Source organism: Pistacia vera, unplaced genomic scaffold (assembly GCF_008641045.1).
Source record: "Pistacia vera cultivar Batoury unplaced genomic scaffold, PisVer_v2 Contig880, whole genome shotgun sequence".
NCBI classification, from domain to species: Eukaryota; Viridiplantae; Streptophyta; class Magnoliopsida; order Sapindales; family Anacardiaceae; genus Pistacia; species Pistacia vera.
In genome coordinates, this window is record NW_022196757.1 from 624,391 (window position 1) to 645,731 (window position 21,341).

The window sequence follows — 21,341 nt, forward strand, 5'->3', positions numbered from 1 at the left end:
TCGTCGAGCTTTTTCTGGGCTCCACGTAATACTGGAGATAAGGCTACTCCAAAGATGTTTACCGGAACGAAAAAGTTCTGGATTGACACATCTGACAGAGTTGCTTGGGAGGCCATGGCTGGCATTCAAGAGGATCGTGTTTCTTCATACTCTGCTGATGGGCAAGAACGTCTTCCTTCTGTTTCTATTGCAGAGGAATGGATGCTAACAGTGTATGCCTGTAAGGATAGAGCTGTTTCGTTCGGCTCATCGATATGAAAGTGCACCTGATATTATTCTCTTCAAGGTATGCTCTCGTTGTGGGCTTAACATGTTGGAAATAGCGATATTGTGTGTAATATTAATGGTTGCTACTTCCCTTGTTATTGTGGGGTGCCCATGACATCTTGGTTTTGTTTTACCGTTGGTTTTACTTGGAGGTGGCTATAGATGCATTTTTCCAGCATTTTGAATGAAAAATCGATTCCCATCAAATTCAAACAGAACCCCTTTACTATTCTATCAATTCATGTTTAAATAATGATTTGTTTTCCGCCTTTTGTCTGTACTAGTAGTTCTTGATTGCATATGTTAATGATGCTCTTGTATTCTTTCTTTGTTTAGCTCATTTTATCTGTGTTTAAAGTTTGTGGTTATGCCCATCGCTCCAATACATCTTGTAGCAAAATTTCACATGACAAGCATCCATACCTTTTCCCTTCCTGTTGGAATTTTTCTAGTTGATGTTCATTTGCTTTAGACTGTATGTTATGAACAATAAAAACATGCTGAGGGAAATTCTTGGCAAATGATATTTCTATTACCTGAAAAAAGTTTGAGCCTTATAAAATATTTAGTCAATGCATTAAGGAATTAACTTAATTTCCTTTTCACAGGATCACGAATATCTTCATGTTTTCCTTGTTTACTTTGCAGCTTTTAACTCGTTTAGTCTTTGAGCGAGGCAGCACTGATGCAGCTGGAAAGGTTGCTGAAATTATGTCTGCTGATTTTGTTCATGAAGTGATTTCAGCTTGTGTACCACCAGTTTATCCTCCGAGGTCCGGCCACGGATGGGCATGCATTCCAATTGTTCCTACCTGCCATGGTAGTTTCTCTGACAAGAAAGTACTTTCCCCCTCTTCTAAAGAAGCTAAGCCCACTTGTTACAGCCGTTCCTCAGCAACACCTGGAATTCCTTTGTACCCTCTCCAGTTGGATATAGTAAAACATTTGGTTAAAATATCACCTGTTAGGGCTGTCTTGGCCTGTGTTTTTGGTAGCAGTATATTGTATGGTGGGAGTGACTCAACTATATCTAGCTCGTTGAATGATGAAGCACTGCAGGCACCTGATGTTGATCATCAATTTTATGAGTTTGCTCTTGATCAATCTGAGAGGTAATATTTGTTTTAAAGATGTCTAAGCTTGCCCTGTTATATTGTGATAATTTAGTTTGACCTCTTTTTTCCTCTTTAACAGGTTTCCAACTTTAAACCGGTGGATACAGATGCAAACCAATCTCCATCGAGTTTCAGAGTTTGCTGTAACAGCCGAGCAAAAGGCTGATGATGGCAAGGTTAAGCATGAAGCAAGAGCCGCTATTAAGAGGTTTCGTGAGAATGACAGTGATACTGAATCAGAAGTTGATGAAATTGTTGGTAGCAATAACGTTTCAGCATCTTTAGCGGACCTCAGTGGTCAAGATGGTGCAGCTCCAAACACTTGGCGTGATTCTTTTAAATCTGAAAATGCAGAAGATGATACAAAAGTTTTCCTTTCTTTTGATTGGGAGAATGAAGACCCATATGAGAAGGCTGTGGAGCGGTATATTCCATTCTTCTTGCAAAATATTATTTTATTTTGATGGTTGACTTATTTTTCTAGTTGCTGATAGTGCTACTGAATTCAAATTTTTACTGTGTTGTACATCTTGCCGCTTCTTAAAAGAAAACGGAATAAAGGAGGGTCTGAAAAGAAGATATAGAAAATGGGAAGATTTTACCGATAGTTAATTAAACATTTCTGTTAGTATGAATGCCTTTTCTTAAGTATGTGCTACGCATGCCTAGAGTGGCAATATAGACAAAATCTGTGAATCTCTACTCTAATCCTTTTCTTTTTATTTCCTCTTTAAATATTCACAATGGGGGAAGTTTGTGTTGGGTTGAGGGGCAAGTTGTTATCATTAGTAATTATGAGTGCTGTTTGTCATGATACTGTTACCCTAATATATGCTTATTGTCACTTGTTCTCTTTAAGCAGATTGATTGATGAAGGAAAACTCATGGATGCTCTTGCACTTTCGGATCGCTTTTTACGCAATGGGACCTCAGATCGATTGCTTCAGCTACTCATTGAACGGGGAGAAGAAAACCATACAATCTCCGGACAACCTCAAAGTTATGGAGGTCACATTATCTGGAGCAATAGTTGGCAATATTGCTTGCGATTGAAGGATAAACAACTGGCGGCTAGACTTGCTCTCAAGTATGTAAACTAATAGAAACTATTGAGACTTATTTAATCTTTTGTTTCTTTGGGCTCTTTTTCTTTCATGATTTTTTATTGACTTTTAATCGGCTTTTTAAGCAAGGTAAACCCTCTACATGTAGGATAGCTTTTCGTAGGTTACAGAGTGCTCTTGTATGGGTCTTAAATTGAAAGTACTGTGGAACTATCCTCAAAGAAAATTTTATTGCAGGTATGTGCACAGATGGGAACTTAATGCCGCGTTGGATGTTCTCACCATGTGCAGCTGCCACATCCCTCAAAATGATCCAATTAGAAATGAGGTATTGGATTCAATTTATAATTGCTTAAATTTTTATAACTCCGTTTTGTCTGCGTGATGACAGATATTATTTGTTCATTCTCTTACCTTAATTTTACCGAATCAGCCTTTAAATCCTTATGTAATGAAATGGTATCATTCTTTGGATACTTAGGTGTTGCAAATGAGACAAGCTTTGCAGCGATACAGCCATATATTAAGTGCAGATGATCAGTATAGCAGCTGGCAAGAGGTTATAGTCTCTTCTATTGCTAAACTAAAATGAAAAATTTAGATTAAGAGAAAAATGGTTGTGGTTTTCTTTCTGGTAACTATCTTCAATGCTTTGTTCTAATGATCCTTGGTTTTTCTCTTGTGCCTACTGGATATGTCAGGTTGAAGCACAGTGTAAGGAAGATCCAGAGGGCTTGGCACTTCGGTTAGCTGAGAAAGGAGCAGTTTCTGCTGCTCTAGAAGTGGCTGAAAGTGCAGGATTATCCATAGATTTGCGCAGGGAACTGCAGGGTCGGCAACTTGTGAAACTTCTTACAGCAGATCCTCTTAATGGTGGAGGTCCTACAGAAGCTTCACGTTTCCTATCTTCTCTACGTGACTCTAATGATGCTCTTCCAGTGGCTATGGGTGCAATGCAACTATTACCCAACCTTCGATCAAAGCAACTTCTTGTAATTAATTGTTTTTGTTGACCTCTTCTTGCGGGAGTTGGCTACATTACTAAGTACTCTTTGAATGTGAGGTTTCTGTCATATAATTTTGTCTTATTTTTGTAAAGGTTCACTTCTTCCTGAAGCGAAGGGATGGGAATCTATCGGATGTTGAGGTTATTCGACTGAACTCATGGGCTTTAGGTCTTCGTGTTTTGGCTGCCTTGCCATTGCCATGGCAGCAAAGATGTTCCTCTCTGCACGAGCACCCACATTTGATATTAGAGGTTCTGCTGATGAGGAAACAACTACAATCTGCTTCTCTGGTACTGTTCTCCTTACATTGAGATTAAGGATTATCCTTTTATTTGACTCATGATACTGTTAAAATACTGTATATACAATTCCGAATCCCCTTCATTTATCCGCAAACTAGTGTCCTAAAGCTTGGGCCTTGGTCCCGTCTTCTCATATGGCTTCATACCAAAAGTTTGTGCCATCTCTATCCTTCTTTATTTCTTTGATTGTGATGTTGGATTATATTTTCAAGCAGATTCTTAAAGATTTTCCTTCGTTAAGGGACAACAGTGTAATTATAGCATATGCTTCTAAGGCTATTGCTGTCAGTATTACATCTCCTGTGAGAGAACCACGAATATCTGTCTCAGGAACAAGGCCAAAGCAGAAAACAAGAACTGGTGCAAGGTCCTCTTTTACTAGCAGTCTAAGTAACTTGCAAAAGGAGGCTCGTCGAGCTTTTTCTTGGGCTCCACGTAATACTGGAGATAAGGCTACTCCAAAAGATGTTTACCGGAAACGAAAAAGTTCTGGATTGACACCATCTGACAGAGTTGCTTGGGAGGCCATGGCTGGCATTCAAGAGGATCGTGTTTCTTCATACTCTGCTGATGGGCAAGAACGTCTTCCTTCTGTTTCTATTGCAGAGGAATGGATGCTAACAGGTGATGCCTGTAAGGATAGAGATGTTCGTTCGGCTCATCGATATGAAAGTGCACCTGATATTATTCTCTTCAAGGTATGCTCTCGTTGGTGGGCATAACATGTTGGAAATAGCGATATTGTGTGTAATTTTAAACGGTTGCTACTTCCCTTGTTATTGGTGGGTGCCCATGACATCTTGGTTTTTGTTTTACCGTTGGTATTCTTACTCGGAGGTGGCTATAGGTGCATTTTTCCAGCATTTTGAATGAAAAATCGATTCCCATCAAATTCAAACAGAACCCCTTTACTATTCTATCAATTCATGTTTAAATAATGATTTTGTTTTCCGCCTTTTGTCTGTACTAGTAGTTCTTGATTGCATATGTTAATGATGCTCTTGTACTTGACTATGCAATTTTTTCGAACATGATCTAACTCTAAATTTGTAATAACTTTTTAGATATTTCCAGTTAATGTGGACTGGAGACAGCAGAGCCTTTTTTTAACCTGGATGTGTGTGTGTGAAGAAACTTGACCTGAATTTCCTCTTCTTCTGCTATTGCATTTAGAGGCTTTCAGTGTGGATTTTTTTTGTAGCAATAAAATGGCTTTACCCGGACTTTATGCAGGTTGTTGCCATATAAGTGTGACTTGTGAAATGTTTCATGTTCATTGGTGTTTTGAGCATCTCTAGTGCTGGATTTTCTTGAATGAGATCATGAATCTATGTATGCTGCTGCCAGGCTGCTGAAGGTTTCCTCTCCTTTTTTTTTTTTTTTTTTTTTTTTCAGGCTCTCCTTTCTTTGTGTTCTGATGAGTTAGTTTCTGCCAAAAGTGCACTGGACTTGTGTATTAATCAGATGAAGAATGTGTTGAGCTCCCAACAGTTGCCTGAGAATGCATCTATGGAAACAATTGGTCGAGCATATCATGTCACAGAGACATTTGTGCAGGTAAACCATTACCTTGCCCTTGGTTTGAGTGGGAGCTTAATTTCTATAATTGGGGTTTGTGCTCGTCCTTAAAAATGCACTAGCGACAAAGGCAATGGATGCTTTTTAGCTTTCATACAATTGAAAGGTTATAGCTAATGTGAATTTGTCTTCAGTGTAGATTGCAGTAACAAATCACTTGTGTTGCATATGTAGGGACTACTTTATGCTAAAACCCTGCTGAGAAAGCTTGCGGGGGTTGGTGAATTGTCCAGTAATTCAGAAAGGGGTAGGGATGCTGATGATGCATCCTCTGATGCCGGTAGCTCTAGTGTTGGTAGTCAGGCCACCGATGAGTTATCTGAAGTTTCATCACAGGCAGATATTTGGCTCGGACGCGCTGAGCTGCTTCAAAGCCTTTTGGGATCTGGAATTGCTGCTTCTCTGGATGATATTGCTGATAAAGAGTCATCTGCTCATCTACGTGACCGATTGATTGTTGATGAACGATACAGCATGGCTGTATATACTTGCAAGAAGTGTAAGGTAAATATGATTGCCAGATTGTAGTAGTTAGCACCATTTTGCCACTTGGATAGTTAAGGTTATGACTACTTGGTACATATCTCAGATTGATGTTTTCCCGGTGTGGAATGCATGGGGTCATGCTTTGATTCGGATGGAGCACTATGCGCAAGCTCGTGTCAAGTTTAAGTATGTTGAATATATATACGCCTTAAACTTTACAGCTATTATTTAGGTCAATTAAGAACAGATTTGAAGAAACTTGTGTATTTGATGGTGTGCAGGCAAGCTCTTCAATTGTATAAGGGTGATCCTGCACCTGTAATTCTGGAAATCATTAATACAATCGAAGGAGGTCCTCCCGTGGATGTTTCAGCCGTTCGTTCCATGTAAGGCAGCATTTAATCATTGAGACTAAAAATTCCTACATTTGTTTCTGCATTTCAATTCTATTAGGTATGATAATGGGCTAGAAATTGAGAAATACTGTCCAAAATTCCTTTTTTGAAGGTTTTATAGGATTCTGAATCTCTTTCTGACAATTTGTCGTGATTTTAAGATGATCTTTACTCTTTTTGTGGTGTGGGACAATTTGAAATTATTGAGAAGAGAATTTGACATTGTTGTTTTCATCCTATTTTGTCCTTGAATTAACTTAAGTGCACTCTAGAACTGTGGAAAGTATGCAAGAGAGAACCTCAGGGAAGAAAATATTTGATAGTAAAAAGAATTGTGAAAAACCATCTCTTCATTTAAAATATTCCTCTGATAGACTAGAACTGTGTGCCGTACACTTTATACTATTTTTATCTCTTGATGAGTAAATATCTGTTTGGGGGCTTCCTACTTGTGATGATGAAAAAAGGGACAAGTGAAAGAAATAGAAATAAAATAATGCCATATCTTGTCATTGCATGTGCATCTTTCTTATGTATCTTTTACTTCAGGTATGAACATTTGGCCAAAAGTGCACCAACAATCTTGGATGATTCTCTTTCTGCTGATTCATATCTCAATGTTCTATATATGCCATCTACATTTCCACGTTCAGAGAGATCCAGGCGGTCTCAAGAATCTGCAAATAATAATTCTGCTTATGGTCCTGACTTTGAAGATGGTCCTCGCAGCAACCTCGACACCATTAGATATGTTGAGTGTGTAAACTATTTGCAAGAAGTAAGTTTATCCTTCTTTTTGCTTTCTCAAGTTTTTTTTTTTAGTTCATTTAGGGAATACTGAATATTCTTTTTGCAGATTCAGGCTTAACCTAATTCCTGATTAGCACATTAATGGATTTGGTTTTTTTTTTTTCTACACAGACACTCTCAAATATTCAAATAGGAGTAAGGGGTCAAGTCAGTTGTAACTAATGAACAAAATAATTGTAATATAATTTTGAACTCAAATGCATAGAAATAATCTTGAGAATGAATTTCTGTCTTTGAAATGGTGTTTGTTTTACCCTTTTGCCTGGTATCTAGAATCTTGTATGTTAACTACAAATTGTCTTTTTTTTTTTTTTAATTGGTTTATGTTTTACTCATCAGAATTTGTGTGCAGCATGATAATCACTATCCTGTCTTTTACTGTCCAATCTACTATAGTTTATAATTATATCTATAGCTTGTTCACTGTAACCAGGTATTTAATATTTTTGTGATCTTTGCAGTATGGTCGCCAGCATTTGCTTGGTTTTATGTTCAGGCATGGTCATTATAGTGATGGTTGCATGTTGTTCTTTCCTCCCAATGCTGTTCCTCCACCTCCTCAACCATCGACAATGGGAGTAGTTACTTCATCATCATCCCCTCAAAGACCTGATCCTCTGGCGACTGATTATGGCACCATTGATGATCTGTGTGACCTATGTATTGGCTATGGTGCAATGTCCATTTTGGAGGAGGTGATTTCAATGAGAATATCGTCTGCTAAGGAACAAGATTTAGCTGTAAATCAGTTTACTAATGCAGCACTTGCCCGTATTTGCACCTATTGTGAAACTCATAGGCATTTCAATTACCTATACAAGTTCTTGGTATGAGTGATTTTCTTCTTCTTCTTCTTCTGTTGATAATTTTACTTTGAAAGAAGGGGATATGCAGATATAGCACAGATTAAAATTTTAGTGAAGAGTTGTTGTTGGTGCTTTTGTGTGTGTTCAGAAGAGGGATGGGGGTTATTGGAAACGATGTCCCTGAAAATTCTGCAAGATGGATGCCACCTTCTAAAGCTAAAGTTCACTTATGCATTCTGTGGTTAATGAATTCATGGGAAACTTGAACCTCTCACATGTAGAAATTTTAAGACTTCACAAATTGAACTTTAATCCCTCCAATGATTGTATATTATGATTGCCTATTTATTAGTTATTATTCAGTCATCTCAAATAAGAATAGATAAAGCTTCATCTTCCATCCTGATAAAAGGATCGTTTTTCCACAGACTGGTTGAGAATGGAGGGAGTCCTGAGAAACTTGGGAGTCTGTACCATGTAGAAGTATTAATGTTTAAAAACGTGCACCTTCATTTTCATTTTTTTTACGATAAATAAGGAATAAAATTGTGAGAAAAAAATGAGTTCTTTATGGTATCTGTTTTCAGTTTCTTATTCTATTTCTTCTTTCTTCCATCACTGTTAAGCATGGTATATTATATTTGAGTTTGACGAAACTCTACTACGTCCTCTAGGTTCAACTATTGTTTGTCATGTTTTCTTAAAATTTTCTCTTGGTTCAGGTGATAAAAAGGGACCATGTTGCAGCTGGACTTTGCTGTATTCAGCTATTTATGAACTCTTCTTTCCAGGAGGAGGCTATCAAACATTTGGAACATGCTAAGGTAATTTGGATTTTCTTCCTGTGCTCTAATTTAGGGTTGAAAATGGCATGGTTGTGAGTGAAAACATATTATCCTGAAAATTGGACGGGATATATGAGATGAGTTTCCCAAAAGATGCTCAATGGGATATAATATGAAGTATTGGCCATAGACAGTGAGCTTTAAAAATGTCAAACTGTCTTGTGACATTATATTTATAAGAGATACATAGATCTTCCTGATGACACCAATTATATGTATGCTTATCTACTTGCAAGTGATGCCTTGTGGTTTTCAAAATTGAAGATTTCTCGTAGTACCGAGTGCACAGATTTAAAGAATATGCTTATAACAGCATCATGACCTATAACATCATGGTTATCAATTGACTCAAGTGATGCCTCTGCTTTCATGTTTCTTCCATGGACTATTTTAAATTAGCACCTGTAAGTTTGAGTTGAGTTCTATCAATTTGTACTAGCTGCTCTTTTTTCATTTATCTTTCTTTTGCTTCTAGATTCATTTTGACGATGCATTATCAGCTCGATACAAGGGTGGAGATTCTACCAAGCTTGTTACAAAGGGTAGTAGAGGAAAAAGTGCCTCTGAGAAACTCAGTGAAGAAGGACTTGTTAAGTTTTCTACTCGGGTATCAATACAGGTAATTTTCGTCAACTTCAGAGGGATGGCTTTATTTTTATTGTCAGCTGAAAGCAAATCCAAAAATGCAAGTTCAAGTGCTAGAAATAACTCTTCTTGACTGTGAATTGTTGCCAAGATATTTGGAAACCGTTCTTTTCTTTCATATAAAGAAAAATGGTTATAGCTACAAGGGTCTCTGTTTTAAAACCCCAACATGAAGAAAAAAAAGAAAAGAAAAAGGAAAGGATCTTTATGAACCATAAAGCGTAATTTCTGTATGGATGTGATCATGCTTGTATTTGTGTGCATGTATATGGAGGTCTGATCTATTCATGCGTATTTTTCGTCATACAATATTAAATTGCTATCTTCTTACATCACCGAATATAAGCATTTATTAAATTAGGATTTAGAATATTGTGATGCTTATGTATTGAGGCTTGGTTTTGCTTTAGGTTTGATTATGCTAAAACACAGACATTACTAATTTCTTGACTGGTGGACATAAAGTTTTTAGATGGCTAGTCCGTCGATATGGGAGAAGTTGAGCAGTTACCTTTTTGCACATGCATGAACAGATTTTGATACATTATTGAAATATTTTCACTTCTTTCAGAATGATACTTCCATTGGGTTTTGTATCATATGATTTTTATGAATCTACTACATATTGTAGGTGGAAGTTGTAAAATCCTTTCATGATTCTGATAGACCACTGTGGAAACATTCCCTTTTTGGAAATCCAAATGATCCAGAAACCTTCAGGTTAGTGTCATCTCAAATACCAGACTTCAAGCCTGGTTGGCAATGTTTCATTCTAATTAAGTCTTCTGTTTTTGCATTGGTTTGCCCTTATAGGTCCATTTAGTTAAAGTTTTTGCTCAACCTATACAGATATTGATTTCCTTTTTGTGTTATTTTTACTTTTAACATATGACCCTTATAATATATCTGGTCCGCTTGATTCTCTCTTTCCCTATTTATAATTTTTCTTACTACAATGTTTTCTGTTCCCTCCCTCCCCCCCTCTCAAAAAAAAAAAAACAACCAAAAAATAAAAAAGAAAAAAAGAAAGAAAAGAAAGGACTTTTTAGTTAAGCCTTGCCAACCATTTTCTTCATGCTATATAAATGTTATTTACTGTCAGCATTTCGTAAAATGTTGCTTATTTTCCATAGAATCTATATCCCCATTGGAATGATGAGATTTTATGGAATTTTTTACTTATTCAAGCTAAAAAAACATAAATGTTGTTTTAAAGTATTTAAGGCTTTTCTTATTTTCCCTTGTTTATAAACATAACAATGACAAAAACATTCATAAATGGTATTGCTGTTCAGGAGGAGGAGTAAGATTGCAGAGACACTAGTGGAGAAGAATTTCGACTTGGCTTTCCAAGTTATCTATGAATTTAATCTTCCAGGTAGCTATATTTGCTTCTGGCTTATTTAGCATTTCAGTTAGTTTACTTTTTCATTAACATTCAAAGTACTTTCATTACTTTCAGCTGTTGATATATATGCTGGTGTTGCTGCATCTCTTGCTGAAAGGAAAAGGGGCGGTCAGTTGACAGAATTTTTTAGAAACATAAAAGGAACAATTGATGATGATGATTGGGACCAGGTAACGTGATTGCATAACTTGTAGAATAAGGACTTACAAAGGGCTAGAGAAAATGGTTCTACTTTTGTGCTATTTTGTTATGTTTGTATTAGTATTTGAAATTTAGAATTGCTTTAATTTGATTTGCCTACCCGTTCGTAATTTTTGCTACTTTTACAAAGTTTGTTTACCTTCTGTTGTAATAATTTTAATTATCTAGGTTCTGAATGATGTATCCATGTGTATCTTTTTTATGTAGGTTCTGGGGGCTGCAATAAATGTATATGCTAATAAACACAAAGAGCGCCCTGATCGTCTCATAGACATGTTAACCAGCAGTCACAGGTAATGTTTTAGGTTCAGAGCTAAATACTGAATATGCTTCAATTAATTTTATATCAATTTGACTGAGATGTAGTTTTGATAGACCCATAAACAAACTCTTATAAACAAATTATTAAGGATAACAGATTTATGAACAAAGGAAATTTCACCTTGCTTCTCTGTAAAAGAATTGTCTTTTGATGGAGGATCTATATACAGTTCTGCCTGTCAACAATGTCACAGCATAAATTGGTATTTCTCTTTACTTGAACTCATGGATTGCACATGGAAAGCTGATAGTTTTATCATTGTGCTAGGCAATGTCCATAAAAATAGTAATGGACCCTGAAATTTGTTTATCTAAGATCTTGAATGCCTACATTTTGCATTGATTATTATTTTTCCTATAACAAGGTGCTAACAAGTTTTATAAATTTTACCATGCAATTATTGACAAAGTAACTTTATGTTGCAATATATGAATGTAGCGTTTCGTCATTTTTATCCTTTTCTTTTCTGAATTACCAATGTGAACATGAAATACAATTTTTTGTTGACTTCTCCATGCAGGAAGGTGTTGGCTTGTGTGGTTTGTGGTCGGCTAAAAAGCGCTTTCCAGATTGCTTCTCGAAGTGGAAGTGTGGCTGATGTTCAATATGTAGCTCATCAGGTTATTCTCTTTCTGTTTAGGTTCCATCATAGGATTTTATGCGTCATTGTACCATCTCACCAATTGCCATTCTGAGTTGAGGGTGTCCCCTCCAGGAAGATGGCATCATATGCACTAGTTTCTCTGAGATGGATGCATGCAATGGTTTGGTCTGTGCTGATGGTATTTGATCATGTGCATGACTGGAGGGCTATAAAAATAGTGTTTCAGTGGTTTAGTGTTAAATTTCCAACTGGATTGAAATATTAAAGCCCAAAAATATTGATTGCAGGCATTACACGCAAATGCACTCCCCGTGCTTGATATGTGTAAACAGTGGTTGGCTCAATATATGTGACATGTTGCTCACGAAAGTATACCTGATTCAATTAGCCTGCAGCACTATTGTTTTGGTGACTCCATTTCGTTGAGAAAGGTCAAAAGCCATGGAGTTCAATTGCAGAATTTGTGATGGTTTTAGATGCTATTCAAAGCATGCCATATTGAAAACCACTAGCACGTGAAATATGAAGAGGAAGGCTTTAGAACTCCATTGTCTTTTCTATTCTGTTAGCTTTCTCTTCCTGCAATCAGTTGCCATAGTTGCGTCGGTACCATTTGAGTTGGTACGTTGGTGATTGAAACCATAGCAAAGCTTGCAAAATCTACAGAGGAAAGCTACGTGATATGGCTGAATAAATATTTCAAACTGAATAAAGAATACAGAAAAGTGGTTATACAGTGTTAATGCGGAATCATTTGTGGATATGAGAGATCGTAGTGTTCCAAGAGCTGCTAGATTTACTTTTCCGTGTATTAAATATTAATATGGGGTCTTTCTAGTATCAACTTCTTTCTCTCTTTATTTTACTTTCTGGGCTGTATCAAATTGATTTCCTCAACTTAATAATTTACTGTTGTAAAATAGATGGTAGGGGAACAGAAAAAGCAATAGCAGAAGGTGTAAGATTGGCATGTATACGAAAATATTTTTTTTTTCATGGCTTCTATTATCTTGTTTAAATCTGTCAATTGCGCTTAATTTTGTGCTGACAGAAAGGCTTTTATTGATTCTAAACTCAAAACCATACGCTTTCATGATATCAATGGGAGGTGTTATTTCCGGTTCGCTAATTATTGATGCACAGCATGGAGAGGCATTAAGCGTTAAGCTAGAAAATTTTGCGACTGAGCTATCATATTCATGTGCTCTTGGCTTGTCTTAGCCCTTTAACTGGGATCGCCATTGTCTTTCTATATATCTTGTATCGATAAGAATATTGTATTATCAAGTAGAAGTCGAACATTTATGTGATTGATTAACTTTGAACTTGAAAGGAAAAAATGGATCTGGCGGAGGAATCCCACAGCTTTGTATCTCTGAGACTTTGACGGTTAATACCAGTCTTTCTTACGTCAAGGGCATGAAATATAATAAAGATTGGTTCGCCCTTTAATCTTACAAACTTTTTTTTCACAACTCTGACATGGTAGTTTGCAATTGGATAGATGGGACCTATTACGAGTTGACGAATTACGAACTGTTACAGGATCTATTACGAACTAACTAATTACGAGTTGTCACGTTGAGGTTGTGAGAGAAAATTTATAAGATTGGATTGTAAGCTCTGTTTTAAAACCCAAACTGGACTGGCCAGTCCGATCGATTCGACCGAGAGCTGGCCTTTACTCCGGTCTGGGTTAACATAAAAACCAAAAATGTCATTAAACCCGCTTTGGACTGGCAATAGACCGATGAAACAGTACAAAACCACCAGTCCGACCTCCCCGGGGCTTAAAACGGTTCGCTATTTTTAGGTATCTGATCCCCAAAAAATCATATTCCTAATTCCTAAACCAATTTGTAGCATCATTTCATTCTCCATTTCATTTGAATAAAAAAACCAAATTGCATCTTCCATTTTCATCTTCTATTCTTCTTCACTTACTCTAAAATCTATAGTGTAAAGAAGAAGAAGTAAGAGGACGGGAAGGAAGAAGAAAGAGAAGAGGAGACAAGAGAAAGAGTAAGGAAGAAGATTAGAAGAAAGAAAAGAGGAGATGAAGAGAAAGAGAAGAGGAGAGAAAAATTACAGTAGAGCTACGTCGAATGTGTTAGAAGAAAGAAGAAAGTGACGGGGAGAGAGAGAGAAAAAAGGAGAAGAAGAAAGTGATGGGGAGTGATGGCCTGATGGGGAGAGAGGAAAAATGAGAAAGACGGAAGTGATGGGGAGAGAGAAAAAAATAATTAATAATAAAATCTGCAGAATAAACTTACAGGGGTTATAGGTAAATTTTAGGGATGTATTTACTGGTTTTCAAACTTATAATAATTAATGGAATTGTTTAAAGATGTGACTGATATATATCGGTCAGACCGACCGATCCAATTGGTTGGATCGGTCAACCTGCAAACTGACCCCTTGATCGGGTCAACGAGGAGTCCGGTTTTTAAAACAATAATTGTAAGTGTAGTATTGCTATTGAAATAAAAAGAAAATAAAGAATTATTGCATCATGTGTAGAAATGTCTTACAAACTGGTGGATCAGATAAAGAAATAAAATGGATACCCACTTGTTATCCCTCTTGTAAAATATGCAAAAATATACAAGGTCAACTTTTTTCTCCTACTTGTTATCCCACTTACGTACGCAAATCGATCCTCTGAATTTGCCATCAAATGACATTCCCATACCAATACCATACCCCAAATTTATTAAAGGCTGACAACGATACGATTGATTTACAGCTTTGAGATGCTGAAATCGAAATTTCATTTCATTTTCTTTTCACTATTGTTGAAATATAAAATAGGAAATAGAATTATTTTCTTTGTAATATAGGAAATAGAATTATAATAGGAATATAGCAATTTACTTAGATTAGTTTTTTGGTTTTGCTATAAATTCATTATACATATCATTATGAATATACAAGAAAATATTTCTTCACCTGGTATCAGAGCCAGGTTTCTGAAATTTCAAAAAAATTTCTCTCTTTCTCGGATTTTTTTTCCGTCGACTGTTCTCCAGCAATGATCAGAATCTGGTCCAATCACACATGACTGATCATCGTCTCCTCCTCGTCCTAACCCGAGTGGTTTCGTCGTCAGTCGCCACTGCACGCGCCCTCACACGCCGATCATTTTTCCAGCAGCCTCTCCTCCACTCTGTTTTTCCGGCGAGCGTGAGTTCTCACCACCACCGGCATCTTGTTCCTCTCCGCCTCGTCGGCAACTTCAAGGTGTTTCCGTCAGCTTCTGCTTCGATTTGTTTTCCGGCGAGTGTACTGTTTTTCCGACGAGTGTTCTGTTTTTCCAGCAAGCGTAAGTTTCTGTGTTTCTGTCAGTTTCAAGACTTCATGGATTCTTCAAAACAGTCTCTCCTTCGCATCCAAGCGGTTTTTCTTTTGTATCTCTCCCTCTCATCACCACTGAGCGATTAATTGGGACTGCTAATTATTCATCATGGGCTGCCTCTGTCGAATTATGGTGTATGGGTCAAGGTCTGGAGGATCACTTGACCACCAAAGCTGCCGATATTACGTCAGATAAGTCTTCCTGGACTAAAATTGATGCTATGCTGTGTAGTATGTTATGGCAAACTATTGATCCCCCATTTCACCCTATTTATAAATCTTACCGCTCTTGTGTTGATATTTGGAGTCAAGCTAAACTTCTCTATACAAATGACATTCAACGTTTATATTTTGTTGTGTCCAACCCAATTCATCTCAAACAACAGGATATGAATATGTCAGACTTCCTTGGTAAGATGGCTTCCCTTAAGACAAAATTCAATCTGCTGTTACCAACTGATAAATCTGCGGTAGAAGATTTGGCTCAACGGGACAAGTTCTTTATGGTCTTGACACTTGCAGCTCTCGGTCCAAATCTTACACCTGTTTGAGATCAAATTCTTTCTGGATCCACCGTGTCTTCCCTTGATGAAGTGTTTGCCAGATTACTTTGGGTTTCCTCCCCTACGACTGTGCATTCCCCAGGTGACTCTTCGGTCCTTGTTTCTCAGTCCCACACTTTTCGAGAACAGGGCGATTGAAGTGGCAGAGGAAATCGGCCCAAGTGTAGTTACTGTCATCGGTAGGGGCATACCAGAGAAAAATGTTTAAAGTTACATGGTCGACCTACCTGAGCTGCTAATATTGCTCAAGCTGATCACTCTGATCTTCATTCTGAGTCCTCTATAGTGCCAACTCAGCCCTCCTTAACTCTCACAGGTACTGATTATGATGAATACTTATAGTATCAAGCCAGTAAGCAGTCTTCTTCATCCATTGCCTCCGTCGCTCAAATGGGTAATTCAGTTGCTTGCCTTTCTCAGTTTTCTACTTTAGGACCTTGAGTCCTAGATTCAGGTGTCTCATATCATATTTCTGGTAACCCTCGTTTACTTACTCAGATTACAAATACTGTATCTTTACCTCCTGTTACTTTAGCCAATGGGTCTAAAGCCGATGTTAAAGCTATTAGATGTGCAAAACCCCTCCCTTCCTTAGCATTAGACTATGTGCTTTATATTCTTAAATGTCCATTTAATCTCGTGTCTGTCAGTAAACTTACCCGCTCCTTAAATTGCTCTATTCGTTTTGATGCTGACTCTGTTGTTCTACAGGATCGCGACACGGGACGGATGATTGGCACAGGACGTGAGTCACAGGGTCTCTATCATCTCCATATCCCATCTACAGCATGCATTGTCTCCGAGCCTCCGGATCTCCTTCATAGTCGTTTGGGCCATCCTAGTCTTTCCAAACTTCAAAAAATGATCCCAGGTCTATCTAAATTATCGTCCTTGAGTTATGAGTCGTGTCAGCTTGGAAAGCATACTCGTAGTTCTTTTCCAAAGCGTGTCAATAAACGGGTTGCGTCCCCTTTTGAGTTAGTGCATTCAAATGTATGGGGTCCTTGTCGTGTTAACTCTACTTTGGGATTTAAATATTTTGTTAGATTTATTGATGAATATTCCTGTTGCACTTGGTTATTTCTTATGCGCTCTCGTTTTGAATTATTTTCTATATTTTCATCATTTTGTGCTGAAATTAAGACTCAACATAATACTATCATTCGTATATTACGAAGTGATAATGCTCGTGAATATTTCTCTGATTCCTTTACTAAATTCATGACATCTCAGGGAATTCTTCATCAGTCTTCTTGTGTTTATAGTCCCCAACAGAATGGCATTGCTGAGCGTAAAAATAGACACCTCATTGAAACTGCTCGCACTCTTCTTTTACATAGCCACGTCCCTTTCTGGTTTTGGGCTGACGTAGTTCTAACTGCCTGTTACTTAATAAATCGCATGCCTTCTTCTGTCTTACAAGACCAGGTTCCCACTCCATATTATTCCCTGATACTCCATTATTTTCTCTTCCCAAGCGTGTCTTTGGGAGCACCTGTTTTGTTCATATTTTCCCTCCTGGTTAGGATAAATTGTCAGCCAAATCTATGAAATGTATTTTCTTAGGGTATTCACGTCTTCAGAAGGGTTACAAGTGTTATTCTCCCGCCACACATCGCTACTTCATCTTTGCTGATGTTACGTTCTTTGAGTCTTCTCCATTTTTTCCTCATCCTCCAGTGGAGTCTGATCCGGTAGTAGATGTTCTCCCAATTCCATACGTTGCTTTCCCACCTTCGTCTGTTTCGATACCTCAGTCTACTACTAATACCACTCTTCCTGTCGACCATAGTCTTGTTCCTTTTACAAGTGATCCTGATGTTCCCGCTGTTGTTCCTAAGATCCCTGTCACTGCAGGTCATGTGCCCGATTCCTCCAATGCCATGGTCCTGTCTCCAGCTGATCAGTTTCCCATTGCTATTTGTAAAGGTATGCGGTCTACACGCAACCCTCATCCCATCTACATTTTTTTGAGTTATCATCATTTATATCCTTCATATTATGCCTTTATATCCACCCTTTCTTCTGTTTCTGTTCCTTGCAATGTTCATGAGGCACTTTCTCACTCCGAGTGGCATCAAACAATGGTTGAAGAAATGTCTGCTTTGCATCATAATCATACTTGGGAGTTAGTTTCCTTACCTCTGGGCCATTCGACTATTGGTTGTCGATGGATTTACACTATAAAGGTTGGTCCAGATGGTAAGGTTGATCTGCTGAAAGCCCGTTTGGTGGCCAAGGGATACACTCAGATCTATGGGACAAATTATTTTGACACTTTTTCTCCTGTTACTAAGATGTCTTCCGTCCGGTTGTTCTTTGCTATGGCTGCCATTCGAAACTGGCCTATGCATCAATTGGATATTAAAAATGCTTTTCTTCATGGTGAACTTTAGGAAGATATTTATATGGAGCAACCTCCTGGTTTTGTTGCTCAGGGGGAGTCTGGTTTGGTATGTAAACTTTGTCGTTCTCTATATGGTCTAAAACAGTCTCCTCGTGCTTGGTTTGGACGATTTAGCACAGTTATCCAAGAGTTTGGTATGATTCAATGTGAGTCTGATCACTCTGTTTTCTATAGACATACATCATCAAAGCAGTGTATCTATCTGGTTGTCTATGTCGATGATATTGTTATTACAGGAAGTGATCAAGATGACATTGGACAGTTGAAGCAACACTTGTTCAAACACTTTCAGACGAAAGACTTAGGGCTACTTAGATACTTTCTTGGCATAGAAGTTGCTCAGTCTAAATCTGGTATTGCTATTTCTTAGAGGAAGTATGTACTGGATATTCTAGAGGAATCAAGGATGTCAGATTGCAGACCAATAGACTTTCCTATGGATCCTAATTTAAAACTTTCACCTGGATAAGGGGAGCCTCTTGCTGATCCTGGAAGGTATCAAAGACTTGTTGGAAAACTTAACTATCTTACTATCACACGACCAGATATTTCCTTTTCTGTCAGTGTTATGAGTCAGTTCCTTCAAACTCCGTGTGATAGTCATTGGGATGCAGTTGTCCAGATTTTAAGGTATATCAAGAGAGCACTAGGTAGAGGCTTACTGTATGAAAATAAGGGTCATTCGCATATTGTTGGATATTCAGATGTTGATTGGGCAGGTTCTCCATCTGATAGACGTTCTACCTCAGGATTTTGTGTTCTTGTTGGAGGAAACCTAGTTTAATGGAAAAGTAAGAAACAAGCGGTTGTTGCAAGGTCAAGTGCTGAAGCAGAGTATCGTGCAATGGCCTTAGCCACTTGTGAGCTGGTTTGGTTAAAACAACTAATTCAAGAGTTGAGATTTGTCGAAGTATCACAAATGAAGTTACTCTGTGATAATCAAGTTGCCTTTCATATTGCTTCAAATCCAGTGTTTCATGAGAGGACTAAACACATAGAAATTGATTGTCACTTTGTTCGAGAGAAAGTTCTACCACGGTGTATTGCAACTAGTTATGTCAGTTCCAACGACCAGTTAGCAGACATCCTCACTAAGTCTCTCAAGGGTTCTCGTGTTGACTTTATTTGTAACAAGCTTGGTGCATATGATTTATATGCTCCAGCTTGAGGGGGAGTGTTGAAATGTAAAATAGGAAATAGAATTATTCTCTTTGTAATATAGGAAATAGAATTATTCTCTTTGTAATATAGGAAATGGAATTATAATAGGAATGTAACAATTTACTTCCTAGATTAGTTTTTTGGTTTCGCTATAAATTCATTGTACATATATTATGAATATACAAGAAAATATTTCTTCACAACTGTCTTTGAATAAATTTGATTTTCATTAAGATTGCTATAAATTCATTGTACATATATTATGAATATACAAGAAAATATTTCTTCACATCTGTCTTTGAATAAATTTGATTTTCATTAAGATTGCTATAAATTCATTGTACATATATTATGAATATACAAGAAAATATTTCTTCACATCTGTCTTTGAATAAATTTGATTTTCATTAAGATTGCTATAAATTCATTGTACATATATTATGAATATACAAGAAAATATTTCTTCACATCTGTCTTTGAATAAATTTGATTTTCATTAAGATTGCTATAAATTCATTGTACATATATTATGAATATACAAGAAAATATTTCTTCACATCTGTCTTTGAATAAATTTGATTTTCATTAAGATTGCTATAAATTCATTGTACATATATTATGAATATACAAGAAAATATTTCTTCACATCTGTCTTTGAATAAATTTGATTTTCATTAAGATTGCTACAATTTAGTGGTTATTTCTGGTTTTTATGTTAACTCGAATCCGAGTTAAGGCCGGGTCCCTGTTTAACCGGTCGGTCCAGTCCCAGTTTTAAAACAGAGGTTAATACCAGTCTTTCTTACGTCAAGGGCATGAAATATAATAAAGATCGGTTCGCCCTTTAATCTTACAGACTTTTTTTTACAACTCTGACCTGGTAGCTTGTAATTCGATAGGTGAGACTTATTGTTGGATAGGTGGGACCTATTACGAGTTGACAAATTACAAACTGTCACGGGATCTATTACGAATTAACTAATTACGAGCTCTTACATTGAGGTTGTGAGAGAAAATTTTTAAGATTAGATTGTAAATGTAGTATTGCTATTGAAATAAAAAGAAAATAAATAATTATTGCATCATGTGTAGAAATGTCTTACAAACTGGTGGATAAGATAAAGAAATAAAATGGATACCCACTTGTTATCCCTCTTGTAAAATATGCAAAAATAGACAAGGTCAACTATTTTCTCCTACTTGCTATCCCACTTACGTACGCAAATCGATCCTCTGAATTTGCCATCAAATGACATTCCCATACCAATACCATACACCTAATTTATTAAAGGCTGACAACTATACGATTGATTTACAGCTTTGAGATGCTGAAATCGAAATTTCATTTCATTTTCTTTTCACTGTCTTTGAATAAATTTGATTTTCATTAAGATTGCCGCAATTTAGTGGTTATTCACGTGAATATGAAACTTGACCAAGTAACCATTTACCATTACCATGCATGATTCATGAGTGGCTTACATGGAACAATTATTGAAACCTTGGATGGGGTAATTTAATTGGGTTTTACCTTATAATCAAAGGGTCAAATTATAGATTTATAATAGGAGTTTTATATTAAATGGAAGTTTGTTTTATATTAAAGAGTAAACAAATTTTTCCACCCAAATAATGACTTAACGACACTTTTTCATCCATAGATTTTTAAAATATCATTTTATTGACCAAATTTATATTTCGTTTCCGATTTAGACATCTTTGTAACCCTACACCACCGCCATCTTTTCCTCGATTGTCACTTATCAAAACCTTTTAAACCCTACTCATGCCGACCTCTCTAATCGTTGACAATTGAGTGATTATGGTTTAGGCAGTCACCCCTCCCAAGTCAAATTCTAATAAATCCCAACTATCAAAATCCAATATTCCACCACCAAAAGACTCATCGACTTCCCCTCTTTAAAAGTCCTAACAGTCTAGACCGAGTTTACCCTTTGTTCGTCGTTGGAATATAAATTTGAATAATAAAATGATATTTTA

General features: G+C 36.9%; 2 protein-coding genes across 2 annotated transcripts; both read left to right on the top strand.

The window, feature by feature from the left end:
* Window positions 1-54: 54 nt before the first annotated feature.
* LOC116119337 lies at window positions 55-1,846 on the top strand. The gene is made up of 3 exons (XM_031405280.1): window positions 55-234; window positions 916-1,379; window positions 1,462-1,846. Exons 1-3 carry the CDS (start codon window positions 55-57, stop codon window positions 1,844-1,846), a joined length of 1,029 nt encoding a protein of 342 aa, XP_031261140.1.
* On the top strand, window positions 1,546-12,858 carry LOC116119313 (protein DDB_G0276689-like). The gene is made up of 21 exons (XM_031405253.1): window positions 1,546-1,806; window positions 2,245-2,469; window positions 2,684-2,774; window positions 2,928-3,005; window positions 3,148-3,438; window positions 3,546-3,743; window positions 3,971-4,453; window positions 5,151-5,312; window positions 5,508-5,837; window positions 5,923-6,005; window positions 6,101-6,205; window positions 6,764-6,992; window positions 7,486-7,851; window positions 8,553-8,654; window positions 9,151-9,294; window positions 9,952-10,040; window positions 10,616-10,698; window positions 10,783-10,898; window positions 11,137-11,222; window positions 11,772-11,871; window positions 12,143-12,858. Exons 2-21 carry the CDS (start codon window positions 2,267-2,269, stop codon window positions 12,206-12,208), a joined length of 3,405 nt encoding a protein of 1,134 aa, XP_031261113.1. The 5' UTR covers window positions 1,546-1,806; window positions 2,245-2,266; the 3' UTR covers window positions 12,209-12,858.
* Window positions 12,859-21,341: the final 8,483 nt, after the last annotated feature.

Coding starts and splice junctions, on each gene's coding strand:
- LOC116119337 (XM_031405280.1), top strand. CDS start 55: ATGTTTACCGGAACGAAAAAGTTCTGGATTGACACATCTGACAGAGTT. Junction 235..915: donor ATGCCTGTAAGGATAGAGCT/GTTTCGTTCGGC, acceptor TTTACTTTGCAG/CTTTTAACTCGTTTAGTCTT. Junction 1,380..1,461: donor GCTCTTGATCAATCTGAGAG/GTAATATTTGTT, acceptor CCTCTTTAACAG/GTTTCCAACTTTAAACCGGT.
- LOC116119313 (XM_031405253.1), top strand. CDS start 2,267: ATGGATGCTCTTGCACTTTCGGATCGCTTTTTACGCAATGGGACCTCA. Junction 4,454..5,150: donor CTGATATTATTCTCTTCAAG/GTATGCTCTCGT, acceptor TTTTTTTTTCAG/GCTCTCCTTTCTTTGTGTTC. Junction 6,206..6,763: donor GTTTCAGCCGTTCGTTCCAT/GTAAGGCAGCAT, acceptor CTTTTACTTCAG/GTATGAACATTTGGCCAAAA.